General features: G+C 51.2%; 3 protein-coding genes across 3 annotated transcripts; 2 read left to right on the top strand and 1 right to left on the bottom strand.

Annotated features, from left to right (window-relative positions):
- The first annotated feature begins 61 nt into the window (after positions 1 to 61).
- FOBCDRAFT_8489 (mRNA-binding protein RRP12) lies at positions 62 to 4026 on the top strand. The gene is made up of 2 exons (XM_031194567.3): positions 62 to 170; positions 244 to 4026. The coding sequence occupies exons 1-2, from the start codon at positions 102 to 104 to the stop codon at positions 3895 to 3897; spliced, it is 3723 nt and encodes a 1240-aa protein (XP_031029305.2). The 5' UTR covers positions 62 to 101; the 3' UTR covers positions 3898 to 4026.
- A 1-nt stretch (position 4027) lies between these two features.
- On the bottom strand, positions 4028 to 7497 carry FOBCDRAFT_8493 (uncharacterized protein). Its single transcript, XM_059612258.1, has 5 exons — positions 6793 to 7497; positions 6618 to 6737; positions 6292 to 6558; positions 4504 to 6242; positions 4028 to 4454 (listed from the first exon to the last, which is right to left on the bottom strand). Exons 1-5 carry the CDS (start codon positions 6997 to 6999, stop codon positions 4310 to 4312), a joined length of 2478 nt encoding a protein of 825 aa, XP_059463938.1. The 5' UTR covers positions 7000 to 7497; the 3' UTR covers positions 4028 to 4309.
- Positions 7498 to 10318: 2821 nt separating this feature from the next.
- FOBCDRAFT_247295 (uncharacterized protein) lies at positions 10319 to 12645 on the top strand. The gene is made up of 2 exons (XM_031194573.3): positions 10319 to 11505; positions 11558 to 12645. Exons 1-2 carry the CDS (start codon positions 10611 to 10613, stop codon positions 12373 to 12375), a joined length of 1713 nt encoding a protein of 570 aa, XP_031029311.2. The 5' UTR covers positions 10319 to 10610; the 3' UTR covers positions 12376 to 12645.
- Positions 12646 to 12849: the final 204 nt, after the last annotated feature.

A 12849-nucleotide genomic window follows, 5' to 3' on the forward strand; every position in this document is an offset into this window, starting at 1 on the left:
TGCGATAAGCAAGTAAAATTTTGGGAATTTTTGACTGGGGTCTCTTTTCACCGAACGATTAATCCAGTTGGTGGTTGCGCATTGAATTGCTCAGAATCAAGATGGCGACCCCTTCTCTAGCTGAAAAGCTGGACAAGATCAAGTCCCCTGGGCTTCAGAGTCAGAAGAGGGTATGTTTTACTTTACTTTCTCACTTCCAGCGTCTTCAATCTTGAGTCGCACACTAACAACTTTTGCTTGTAGACTGTCGTTGTACTTCAGGCCGTCGAGTCGACTCTCAAGGAACAGAACACGGCTCCTACGCCAACAGGATACTTTGCCGCTCTTCTCGCCCTTCTTCAGCAGGCGAACAGCAATGACACCGTGAATCCAGAATTGGCGACTCCCGTCGTCTACCTTCTCGACGTCGTTACGCCTTATGCCCCACAACCTCTCCTCCGATCCAAGTTTACACAGATTCTTACTCTTCTCGCCCCCGTACTTTTGTTGCAGGATGCCGAAGCCCCGTTGTTGCGATCGTCCATAGGATGTCTCGAATCTCTTCTTCTGGCCCAGGATGCCGCTTCTTGGGAGCTTTCTGTCTCCCAAATCGGTCCTCGACGAGCTGTTGCTGGACTCTTGAACATGTCTGTTGACCACCGACCAAAGGTGCGAAAGAGGTCGCAAGATGCTCTGAAGACGGTTCTTCGAAACCCGCCTCCGAGCCCCTCCCTGGATCACCCTGCTGCCGACATGTGCGCCCAAACTGCTACCAAGAACCTCGAGGATCTCGCCGGCAAGATTGCGCAGGCGCGCAAGGGAAAGAAGGCCGATGTTAGCCATGACCCTGCTATGATCCACGCTCTTCAACTGGTCAAGACTGTTGCGGCTGCCAGTGGTGGCTGGCCTAGCAAGAAGATCGAGTCTCTGTGCGAGCTCCTCTTGGGCATCGCAAAGAGCGGAAACGAGTACATGACCATGGCGTCTTTCGAAATTTTTGAGATGATCTTCGAGGGTATGACAGATGAGGTCTCATCAGCCAAGCTCCCACGACTTATGGAAATTATCTCCGAATTGCGACCAGCTGCCAACGACACCCAGCTTGTTCCCCCGTGGCTCGCCATTCTGTCCCGAGGATACGATGTTTCCGCCCAGGTCGAGCCTGAGGAGACTTTTCAGAACCTCCCCCAGCTGTTCGATATGGTCGCCCAGTTCCTCGAGGCACCCTCCGAGAATATTCGAATTTCCGCCTCAGAATGTCTAGTGTCTTTCATGGCCAACTGTATCCCTCAAAATGTTATCCTTGAGCCTTCAATTTTCGACGAGAAGGTTCTCGAGAAGCTGGCCAAGTCAGCAGAGTCTCTTTTGACTGTTCAGTTCCAGGCTGCCTGGCTCCAGACTTTCAACGTTTTGGGAGCGATATTCGATACTTTGAGATGGAGGTCTTATCCTATCATGATGAACGTCACGAAGACTATCGGCGAAATCCGAGAGAACGGTTCTTTCCGCAACAAGAAGGAGGCTGACGATGTTATTGGAAAGGCTATCCGAGCTATGGGTCCCGAGGCTGTTCTCTCAATTCTCCCTCTCAACCTCGCAAAGCCAGCAAAGGGCCAGCCAGGCCGTGCTTGGATGTTCCCTATTCTACGAGATTACACTAGCAACACAAACCTAGCTCACTTCAAAAGTGAGATGGTTCCTCTCAGTGAGGTTATGTTTCAAAGGGTTCTTGACCATGGGCAGGCTGAGAAGACAATGGAGGTCAAGATTTACGAAACAGTTGTCCAGCAGATCTGGTCTACTCTTCCCGGCTACTGCGATCTTCCTCTGGATCTTACCGAGGCTTTCGACCAGGGCTTCGCCGAGATTTTGGCTAACCTCCTGTACAAGCAAGTTGAGCTGCGACTGGATGTTTGCAGGGCGCTCAAGACTCTGATCGAGTCCAACCAAGCTATTGCCAATATTGAGGACCAGGAGGAGGATCTCGTTCTTCAGAGCCGAGTCAGCCGCGCTGATGCTAAGAAGAATCTCGAGTACCTTTCCAACTTTGCAGGCAACATGCTCGCAGTCCTCTTCAACGTCTACACGCAAACTCTCCCCCAAAGCCGGGGCCCCATCCTTCAGACCATCAACACCTTCCTTAGCATCACACCCAATGCTGAGTTGATGGAGACTTTCGACCGAGTCAGCACTATGCTCGCCACTGAGTTAGAGAAGGAGAAGCCAGCGGAGAAGAAGAAGGAGAGCCAGAAGTCCAAGGATCACATGCCTTCAACAGCCCAGACTTTGATGGACCTCGTCATCACAATGTCCGTTTATCTCCCCAGGGAAAGCTCCGCCGCTCTTTTCAAGATTGCCGAAGTCATCATCAACAAGGAGGAGGAGCCTCAACTTCAGAAGAAGGCATACAAGCTCATCCCTCGCCTAGCGGATTCTGAGATCGGAAAGGCTGCTCTTCAGGAGAGAAGTGCTGAGCTCCAGCAACTTATCTTCTCTAGCACCGAGAAGGTCTCAGCTCCTGCTCGACGAGAGCGCCTTGCTGCCATTATCGCCCTCCTACCTTTCATTCCCGATACCTCCCTTCACTTCATTCCTGCTGTGCTCAGCGAAGTTGTCATCTCATGCAAGGAGAACAACGAGCGTGCCCGTGAGACAGCATACGAGCTCCTGGTTCGCATGGGACACCGTATGGTGCAGGCTAATGGAACATCCATCGACAACAGCAAGGTTCCTCACATGCCCGACGATGCCGCTGCTGGAACCGCTAATATCGAAGAGTTCTTCACTATGGTCAGCGCTGGTTTGGCTGGCAGCACACCTCACATGATCTCAGCTTCTATTACGGCCATCAGCCGACTTCTATATGAGTTCCGAAGCGAACTGAGCGACGCTACTCTATCTGACTTGGTCCAGACCATGGATCTCTTCCTTACTTCCAACAACCGAGAGATCGTCAAGAGCTGCTTGGGTTTCGTCAAGGTCTGCGTTATTGGCCTCCCTGTCGAGCTCATGCTTCCTCGTCTCTCAACTCTCGTGCCCAACCTCATTGTCTGGAGTCATGAGCACAAGGGTCACTTCAAGGCCAAGGTCAAGCATATTCTGGAGCGCATGGTCCGTCGCTTTGGTTATGATAATATTCACAAGAACACACCTGATGACGACAAGAAGTTGATCGTCAACATCCGCAAGACCAAGGAGCGTTCCAAGAAGAAGAAGGATGCTGCCAAGGGTGAGAATGACGGTGACGATAGTGACGACGACGAGGCTCAGCCCAAGCGCCAGTTCGAGAACGAATACGACCAGGCCCTTTACAGCAGTGACTCTGATGATGATGATGGTGAATCCGACGATGAGGCTCCTAGGCAAAAGAAGAAGGCCCAGAAGGGTGGCAAGACATATATTGTTGAAGACGACGACGAACCTCTCGATCTGCTCGACAAGAAGGCCTTGGCCAACATCTCTTCTACTAAGCCTGTTAAAATGCGGAAGCCCACACGCACCAAGGCCAAGGTCGACCTCGACGGCAAGCTCATCCTCGGCAAGGATAGTGACGACGAGGGTGCCATGGACGTCGACGAGCCCAACCCTGAGGCTTCAGGCGTTGGTGCCTACGTCGCTGCTCTCAAGGGCAAGGACGTCGCCAAGCGCGGTCGCGGAGGCAAGCTCAAGTTCTCCAACCGTCGCACCAAGGACGACGATGACGAGGACTTCGAGATGGATGACAACGATGTTGCGGCAGTCAAGAACAGGATCAGCCCTGGACGGGATAGGGGTAGCCGTGGAAGCTTCCGCGGTAGAGGAGCCGGTCGTGGTGGAAAGAGTGGAAGAGGAGGCATTGCTGCAGGACGAAAGGGACTTGGTGTTGAGAAGAGACATGGAGTGTCTGGCGTGGGAAAGCCTAGGAGAGGACGCAACTAGATGCCATACTTATACCCATTCCATGCGTCATGAGGTTTCGGCATTCGTTTTATTTTTCAAGTTCGAGTTTAGATCATCGGTTGTTTTAGGGTAAATAAAAGTCGAGCAATTATGAAGTTCATTCGTATACGGTTCATCATCGTATTATGGGGAGTAAAAGGCCTCGTCCAAACGTCTAACAATTCAAATACTAGTTCTTGTAGTAGTCAAGTCTTTCCTCCGATCGGGGTATCATCAGATCATGCCATCGTCCAAAGTTCATTCCATCACAATCGCTTTTGCCGGACTGCAATATCAACAATGTAACCTCCAACGCCTGTTTCCATGCTCAACGCGCTCAAATATTTTACGCACATGCATTATCATGAGCAAAACAAACAGTATCCGCAATTCTCGAAATCATCTTGCAGCATTACTCAAGCACAATTACATCCTCCATTCGACGCGGGTGTAGAGGCCGAGGTCGGCCGTCTCCTGCAACAACGGGCTCTTCTCGGTAGTATCGATGCACTGGCTCTCGATGTTGAAAGGGTTCGGGTACTCGTTCTTCGTAACGACTATATCGTGTTAGTGTCTTTCTGATTTGACGAGCCACACTCTGCTTACACCTCGCGATACGGTTCGTAGCCTGGTGCCAATGGCTCATTTATGACCGGACGAGGCTCTGGGCCAGGTGGATTATAACGGATGGGACGAGAGTCTCGCTCAAAGTAACTTCTAATATCACCTCGAGCTCCTGAAGACACAGGGACATGAGCTGGTCTGGCCCGATTGTCCGTTACAATAGGGCGATATCGATCTTCCAGAGGCACGCGATTGATGGGGATCATCTCAGTGTCTGCGTTGGTTCGGTTGCCTGGTACTAGCCGGGAGTTTTCCTGCCAAGGGCCCGCCTGTTGCTCCCTTGCAACTCTATATGGCTCCGGAGCAAGCCCCAAGCCAGGCCCTGCTTCATCACGGGATGATGCTGGAACGTCTCCAGTTGAATGAACTGGGACTCGTTCATAGAACCCACCACGATCTTCCATGACAACTGGGGTATCACGAATTCCTGGTCTTTGTGGCTCGTCATATGGCCGACGACTTACTAAAATCCTCGCTGGGTTGTTCTGTGTTCCACGCGATCTTGTATCATAACGATATGAAGGATCCAAAGGAGCCGGAGGAGCAGGTATTCCATGAGATCTTGTATTATAGCGATGCGCAGGGGCATCGAATATGTGACCACGGGGTGGTGAGGGATCGTGGCCAGGGATTTGGTAGGGCCTATCTCCATGAACCAACGGTTCACCCATTACAGGTCGTGATATTTCCATGGGCTCGCCTCTTGTAAGAGGGCCTCGCAATGGAGAAGATATGATAACTGGATGCTGCATACTGGTGGTCATAGGGGGCTCATTTCTGAAGCCTTGTCCCCGAGGGGGTACTGCACGCACAAAGGACGGTTTCATAGTATCAGGAGACGCTGGCTCAATGGATTGCACCAACATATCCTGTAGCCGATCGGCCACTCTCGACACAGGCGGATGAGTGCTAGGTGGCGCGTCATAAAATGGTGACTTTACCTTGCGGGCAACTTGTGGCCCTGTACTTATAAAATGGCCATTTGCGGGATACTGAGGTTTCCCAACATAACCGTTCTCATAGGGTGCAGGTCCCGCACCTCCAGAAACAATTCTGAGCTGGGATGCAGCAGGCAACTCATCACCCAAAGGAACCAGAGCCGTAGGCGGCGGGGGACCACGGGTATACTGAGGAGACGGCCCTCGGGGAGATTGGGGAGCTGGCTCTTGTACATTGCGGCTTCTGTCAATGGCTTCTTGCCATGCTTGGTACCGTTTGAATCCGCGCTGTCCTTTCTTCTCGGCGGATGTCTTACGCTTTGCTTTCTTCACCTTTCCTTTTGGCCTGGGCGTGGCGGGCGTTCGTGCGCCCTGGTTAGGTCTGGGAGATTGGTGGTGACCGGGACCCGCCTGGCCAGAGATATTCTGTACAGGCCTGCTGGGAATGGGATTCGTATACTGACACACAACCTCTTCGATTGATGAGTCGGACTCGTTGCCGGATTCCTCACCTTCTGAGTCGGATATCACAACAACTTCCCTCAATATCTCATCCAGCTGGTCCCGACCGCTCTCCTCATCTCCTCGCCACTTGACGAGGGTGTCCAAACAAAGAGCCTCGACAACTTTGCGAGCATTCTGCCACGTGGTCTCCCTTAGCAAAGTATCATACCTTGTATGGGTATGACGGATGTGAGCGAGCACTGCGAGTTGAACCCTTCGAGCGAGGGTTATGTCTTCCGAAAGGCCTACTTTTTCCTTGTTGTTTTTGTTCGTTGGATCCTATAATAATAAATACCTTATCTGTATGAAGGTGTCAGGGAGAACAAACCCGTCTAAAAGCATGTTCGATGATCATCCGTCGATCGGTGTTTGGAATTCTGGGAAACAAATCGCGTAATGCAGCGTCAACTTGTGCATCGTATTCCTCTTGAGATTCGGGAATGGGTTCGGGGGCGCCGCGAGCTGCTGGAAGCATGTTCTCCATGACATGTCCTAGACCCGCGCGGGCTTCCTCGACGATTGTTTCTCTAACATGATGTCCAATGCGATGGACTTGGTGAGCCAAGATATTTGAGCCGGATGCTTCTTTTGCGTTCTTCATGTGGCCAGGTTAGTAACAGACGGCCGAGACCAATACATCTGTGTTTTGCATACCGATACGATAAATATCATGGCATCTTTTTCTCGTGATAGTTCTTTGCATGCTTGAGTTAGTTCAGGGTTGCCGGCAGGGACAAACTCGAAACCAGGAGGGGGTGTTTTCTTTGTAGTAATCTATACATGGTGGTGAGTGCTGTGATGACCTCGTTGCGCAACAGTCGCATTATACCTGGAATTCAAGCTTCTTTTTTTTGTCCTTGTTTTCAACAAACTCGAAGTACGAGTGATGTTTCGTTGTCTTTGGAAGAGCTGGTTTGGCAACAAAGCCAGGGGGGACAGGTGCTGTATGATCATACTGAGATCTTTGTGCACGTCTATGCCTCTCCTTTGGGCCACCTGCTACAGCCGCGGGCAGGTTTCGTTTTTCTCTCCCCATTTTGTACGGCTATGGTCAGCTTACCATAGTGGCGAGTGATAGATTTTCAGTTGATATGTTCCGACGAGGGAACTGAGATAGCAACTTGATAGGACCTTCTGAGGCCTGGTAGAACGCGATATGTTTGCAGAGGACGATACTCTTTGCAGTACCTGTTTGCAAGTGCAAGGGTGGTAACCGTATCTTCAAAGTTGGAGAACACAAGCAAAGAAGAATAGGCTGTCGCGATGCGTGCGATGCCGCGCAATACTCTGCTATGCTATGCAATGCGATGCAACAACGAAATGTGACGGGCCGAAACTGTTTCAATCTTTCACGAGTCGCAACAAGGCACAGATAGACAGACACGGTATATACAAACCGATAGGCGCGTTCCAGTTGACACTTTGGCCGGGCGAGGAATATGTCAGACACGACTGTTCAGGCGCGAGTGCAGTTGGGCGCGCACGGTTGTAGGGCGTAAGGCTCCGACGAGGTTCTCCAAATGCATGCAGATGCAGGCGAATGGGGCCATTGATGGATGGCCTCAAGAGGCTGAAACTAGAGTCAGGCTGTCTCACGGAGCCAATCACGTGCTGACCGACTTCACGATCACGTGAAGAGACACGTGATTAAGCATGTGACCTCGAATCGTCTTGATCTTGAATTCATCAAGGCGCAAGCAACATTCACATGGAGCTATTTTTATTACAGCATGGACAGTTTTGAAATCTCATTGCATCTTACCTTATCACGGTCTTGGCAGAGGCTATGTGCTTGCGGTTTGGAACTGGAGTCGCTAACGATCTAGCTTCTGGAAAAGTTCAGAACTTTAGGCGACGCCGAGACCAGCATATCAAAGTGGCTAATTTGCATGGGCTGTGCTCTCTAAACCATGCGAAATTTTATCAATGCTAAAATCTTCTTTGGCCAGGATCGTCAAAACTAAGCTCTCATCACCGCCGGCAGTTGTATTAGATCTGAGTAAAGCGAAAGCGAAGTCTTGGCACAAGGTTGAATCAAGAACTTCAGATCAGAATTTGCAGATGGCTGAGAATTCAAGAATAAGCCCAAAAGGGGTAAATCCTCGAGTCGTAACGTGAACCAGATGTTTCAAGCCTGGTACCGATAATCAGTCGATCGACCATAATTCGAGACTCCCGCCACGGCAAAACCCCCTAACCAAAGCTTGTTCGAGGCTTCCGGTATGTGGGATGAAGTGACGGAACCACTGTCGACGAAAGAAGAACCGTTGTTTTGTGAAACAAGTCTCGGTCGATGCATAGCAAAGCGTTTTGGATGAAACTCACAACAACGGCAAACGCCGTATCCTCTTGTGTCATAATGTCATTGTTCATCATCGTCAGGGGCAGTGGAGAAGATAATCAGGGCGGCAGTTGAGCCAGCGCCAGGGCGACCACAAACTGGGAAGCTCTATTTTTGTCGAGACTGTCGATCGGTTTGTCTTGTCACGGGAATCCAACACTCATTGGTTGGGGAGTGGCGAAAAAAAACAAACCAGGTTTGAGGCTTGGATGTCAACACAGATCCGTTCCGTACGGATACTAGCAGCACTGTAAACGCCGAAGATTACTCGGTGCCTTCAACATCTAGAGCCGGCGACGGCATAACGGCGTTATTAACACCCGATGTCATTCATTGTGGCACGACGGAGACCACCAGAGAAGATGAGTGGTTCAAACCATCTCAATAACGACGACCACACAGCCTCATGGGTGCCCGCTGATGTTACTGTGTGGGTTTACACGATTATAGCAGCGTGGCACAGTAAAAAAATAGGGAGCAAACAGGAATAAAGAGCGAGCAATGAGAGATGGAGCAGCCAGTGGGATGGACTCGGGGACTCTTCAGGCTTCTGAAATGGACTGTGCTCGCGGTGGTGGGATTTTGGGATATGAAGGCGGTGGCAGTGCAATCGACAGATGATATTGATGGTGATGGTCATCCCCGCAATGTCTTTACGGTAAGGCAAGACCTTGTCTGTTCATTTCTTATTGAAATGAGCAAAGAATCGAGGGAAATGAATCATATCAGCGATTCCTCCCTGATGATCTGAGTTGGCAATGCATCGCTTGAGGAAAAGTAGCTGCATCTATACTTAAGCATCGTAATAGTGGACTCTAGAAGCAGGAGACAAGCTTTGGAAAGCATACCAGCCAGTGTAAGGGCACAATTCTATTGTTTTGTACAGCCACGCTCGGGTCGGACGGAACACAAGTTTCACTACCCGCCCACGCTGATCAGTGAATTGGCTGGTGTTTGTTGTTTACTGCGCTCCAGTCTGCAGAGTTCACACATCAGTGGTCAGAGGCTTCTTGTAGCAAGCCGCTGATGAGCATTCCAGCCATGATAACCGATAGCAATGGGCTGCCGCTTTGCCGTCCGGTTGGAGCAGCCGCCGGGATTAACGGTGACGATGAGATTGATCTTCTCTTATCACATTGAACCATACCAGAGCTATTGGGCGGAGGAATTATTTAGCCGTGCCTTTGTCTGCATCAAGCTTGATAACCTCAAACAGGAGGGGACGTTGGTATTCAGACGCAGGCAGACGAATAATCAACCTGAGGCTTGACCAGATTAAGACCAGGCCACGAAGCCTCAGAGGATGAGAGACGTAAGCTCGTAGCTGCATCTGCAGGTGAAGTCGATGATGGACCAGAAATGCATACGAAAAAGCGCAGCCAAAGACGAGCCATGAGACTCTGAGGAACCAAAAAGACCAGCGCAATGCCTCCATCATGGGCTTTTTGGCACCAAGCCTGTCCCAAAGGGGCAGTTGAGCGTCGTCATCCTCAGGCCGCAGACGTCTCTGCTCGTTCGTTTCGCTCTCTTCTTGGAGCTAGACTCCCGCACCTTGTTCGCTTCGCACCCCTCGGAGGGCGAAACAGGGATACGCTCGCTACTGTCTCTGAGAGGCTCGGTCGTCAGAGGCTCATCCTGATTGGCCTCAATCGCCAAGGCGCTGCCCCAATGAGTTATCCACCTCCTTGGCCCTTGGCTTCCACCCATGGCTTGCACAACCCAAGAAAAGAGCTGACGCGTCCTCACTCCTCTCTCTCTCACTAGTCGGATTCCCGGCCGCCGATCTATCCCTGCTCCCTGGTCAGCCCTGACAACGGCCAGCGTTACCTGACAGAGAGACCTGGATCTAGCGGTTCATAGCGCTCGAATGGAATCAATTCAGGGGCCGAGTCCCTGAAGTTGGGGGCCTTGAGCATGTTTATAGTGGATTCTCCAAGTGGGCTTCAGTGGCTTTCACCAGCTTCTTCCTCCCTGACACGCCGGGGATCTTGTTGTCGGACCCGGCGGGTACGTACCGCCGACCAAGGCACCCACCCCATTCATAGAACACGGTCCCTCCCCAGTTCCCGATTGTCTGCCTGGTTCCATCTTTCCCCTTCTCAACTTCCAAACGTTCGCTTCTGTTACAGAACTTCCATCTCTCAACAACTGTTACTTTTCAACGATCTTCTAAACAAGATAACACAACAGACCAAATCTATCCCGACAATACTCGAGTCATCCACTTGTCATCATTTGGGCGACGAATTCAATCTCTCACTCATCAAAGACTACATCCTCCGGTATCGCCGAACTGATACAACAATATGTCGGGTCCTGGCCAGAATAACGTCGATATCGACGCTCTCCTCGATCTTACCGAGTACGACAACTTCCAGTCTCCTGCTACTTCAGTATCACCATCAGGAACATCAAAGGCTACCTTCGCAAGCCCTATCTCAGCCGCTGTCGCTGCTCCCGCCACCACAACCGCCCAGAGCCTGAGCGGTCCCAGTCACAACTATGACATGTACCGACAACAGACCGGCTTTGTGCCCGGTGCTATTGCCAACACCATGGCTGTTAACCAGACAAACAACACTGGCTACCAAGACTTCCGCAATATCGACTACCTAACCACCTTCAGCCCCGAGGCTGATCTGTTTGATTTCAACACATCTCCTTCGCAGGCTACTTTGGGTGCTTCGGATATCGATATGGACTTTGAGTCGCAGACCGAGACACAACAGTTTTTCACTGTCGACCCTAGCAGCATTGAGCAAGAGAACGCTGGTCTTCCTTCACCACCCGTTCTGCCTACACAGAACAACGGCCGTCTCTGGCCTGGTGCTCACTCCCAAGCCGCTCTTGCCAAGGCTCAGCAACAACAACGACAGCAGCAGCAGATCATTCAGCAACAACAGCAGGCTCAGCGCCAGGCATCGCAGCCCAAGTCTCGTGGCAAGGCCCCTCAGCCTACCGACCCTATTGTTGAGCAGAAGATTACTCAGCTCCTGAACTCTATGCGAGCCAAGCCCTCAATGCCCGAGAGCCAGGCTACCAGCCCCATGGCCAACCTTCCCCGATCCAAGAAGGACGAAGAGGAGATGGATGAGGATGAGCGCCTCCTGGCTAGCGAGGAGGGTAAGAAGCTCAGCAGCAAGGAACGACGACAGCTTCGCAACAAGGTCTCCGCCCGTGCTTTCCGTTCCCGCAGAAAGGGTAAGTTTACTCCGTCACGATTAATTGAAATAAGGTGCTAACCATGTCTCAGAATACATCACTCAGCTTGAGACTGAGATTGCCAACAAGGTCAGTGAGAACGGTGACCTCCGAGCTCAGAACCGAGCTCTCGTGGACGAGAACAAGCGTCTGACCGACCTCACCCGCATGCTTCTCTCTTCGCCTTCTTTCTCCAACTTCTTGGACAACCTCAGCAGCAACCCTACCGCTGTTCAGCATACTCCTCAGCTCAAGGTCGAGCCTCAACCCGAGCAGCGACAGGTGCCCAAGGACATCAACCCCTACAACACTCAGCAGTCTTCTCAGCACCAGATTGGTATGGCCATGATCCCTGAGCAGAACATGGACTTCTCCATGCTCACCCTTGATGGCTCTTTCAACTTCCAGCCTCAAGTCTTTGTCGTCGACACTCCTGAGCTTCCTGATGCTATTGACGCTTCTGTTCTCTCTGGCAAGACCTCCAACTTTGCTGAGCCCATCTTCGACTCTGAGGAGGAGAAGCTTGAGGTGCCCGCCATTGAGCGCCCAGTTGAGAAGCCCGAGGTTTCTGAGCCTGTTGATGCCGCTCCCATCGATCTTGAGTTTGAGTCTGACCCTGAATTCGCCCTGTTCCACACTGAAACCGCTACCACCACCACTGAGCAACCCAAGGAGTTTGATACCGAGGGCCTGTCACATGTTGACATCTTTGGCGGTGTTGAGTCCGAAAAGGTCCTTGCCCGTCTCGAACTTGTCGATGCCGGTGAGGAAGAATGTATCGCTGCTCTGGCTATGGCTCGCGTGCAACGTATCAGCGCCAGCTGTGATGCTGTTACAACAAGGTTAGAACTACTTACCATGGACCTGTAAAGAGTGGTTTAATGGACTGTGGGGGACGGGAAAAGGACATGCACTAAGCGCTTCATTACTTTCTTATTTGTAACTTTTGGGATTCCCAGCGGACTGGGATGGGTTTAGGCGTTCCTGGCACAAAGGATGAATCGCCCATGCGAGGTTTTGTCGCATTATCTATTTTGTTTGTATCTCATACTCGGAACGATTGATGACACGGGAAAGTTGTGTATAGTTAGATAGAAAGGCCTACCGCCGCTCGATATCACAAATTAAACATTGAAGGCCATGATCTGTCCTATTTCTACGTGATGTACATTGCTTTGCATACCCTCTTGCCTCTCTGAGGTTACATTAGCGCTGACCTACTGTCTGTAAAGACTGCCTGCATGGATCTCCGCAAAAGAACCATGACGAGTGGCTGTGTTGGATGCCAGTAACCGTTCGTTGGCTCTATTAAGTACCGTATCATTCCGTTTCTGGTTCAGTGAT

This window comes from Fusarium oxysporum, chromosome I, assembly GCF_013085055.1.
Source record: "Fusarium oxysporum Fo47 chromosome I, complete sequence".
NCBI lineage: Eukaryota > Fungi > Ascomycota > Sordariomycetes > Hypocreales > Nectriaceae > Fusarium > Fusarium oxysporum.

Coding starts and splice junctions, on each gene's coding strand:
- FOBCDRAFT_8489 (XM_031194567.3), top strand. CDS start 102: ATGGCGACCCCTTCTCTAGCTGAAAAGCTGGACAAGATCAAGTCCCCT. Junction 171..243: donor GGCTTCAGAGTCAGAAGAGG/GTATGTTTTACT, acceptor TTTTGCTTGTAG/ACTGTCGTTGTACTTCAGGC.
- FOBCDRAFT_8493 (XM_059612258.1), bottom strand. CDS start 6,999: ATGGGGAGAGAAAAACGAAACCTGCCCGCGGCTGTAGCAGGTGGCCCA. Junction 6,738..6,792: donor AAAAGAAGCTTGAATTCCAG/GTATAATGCGAC, acceptor CACCATGTATAG/ATTACTACAAAGAAAACACC. Junction 4,455..4,503: donor TACGAACCGTATCGCGAGGT/GTAAGCAGAGTG, acceptor AACACGATATAG/TCGTTACGAAGAACGAGTAC.
- FOBCDRAFT_247295 (XM_031194573.3), top strand. CDS start 10,611: ATGTCGGGTCCTGGCCAGAATAACGTCGATATCGACGCTCTCCTCGAT. Junction 11,506..11,557: donor TTTCCGTTCCCGCAGAAAGG/GTAAGTTTACTC, acceptor ACCATGTCTCAG/AATACATCACTCAGCTTGAG.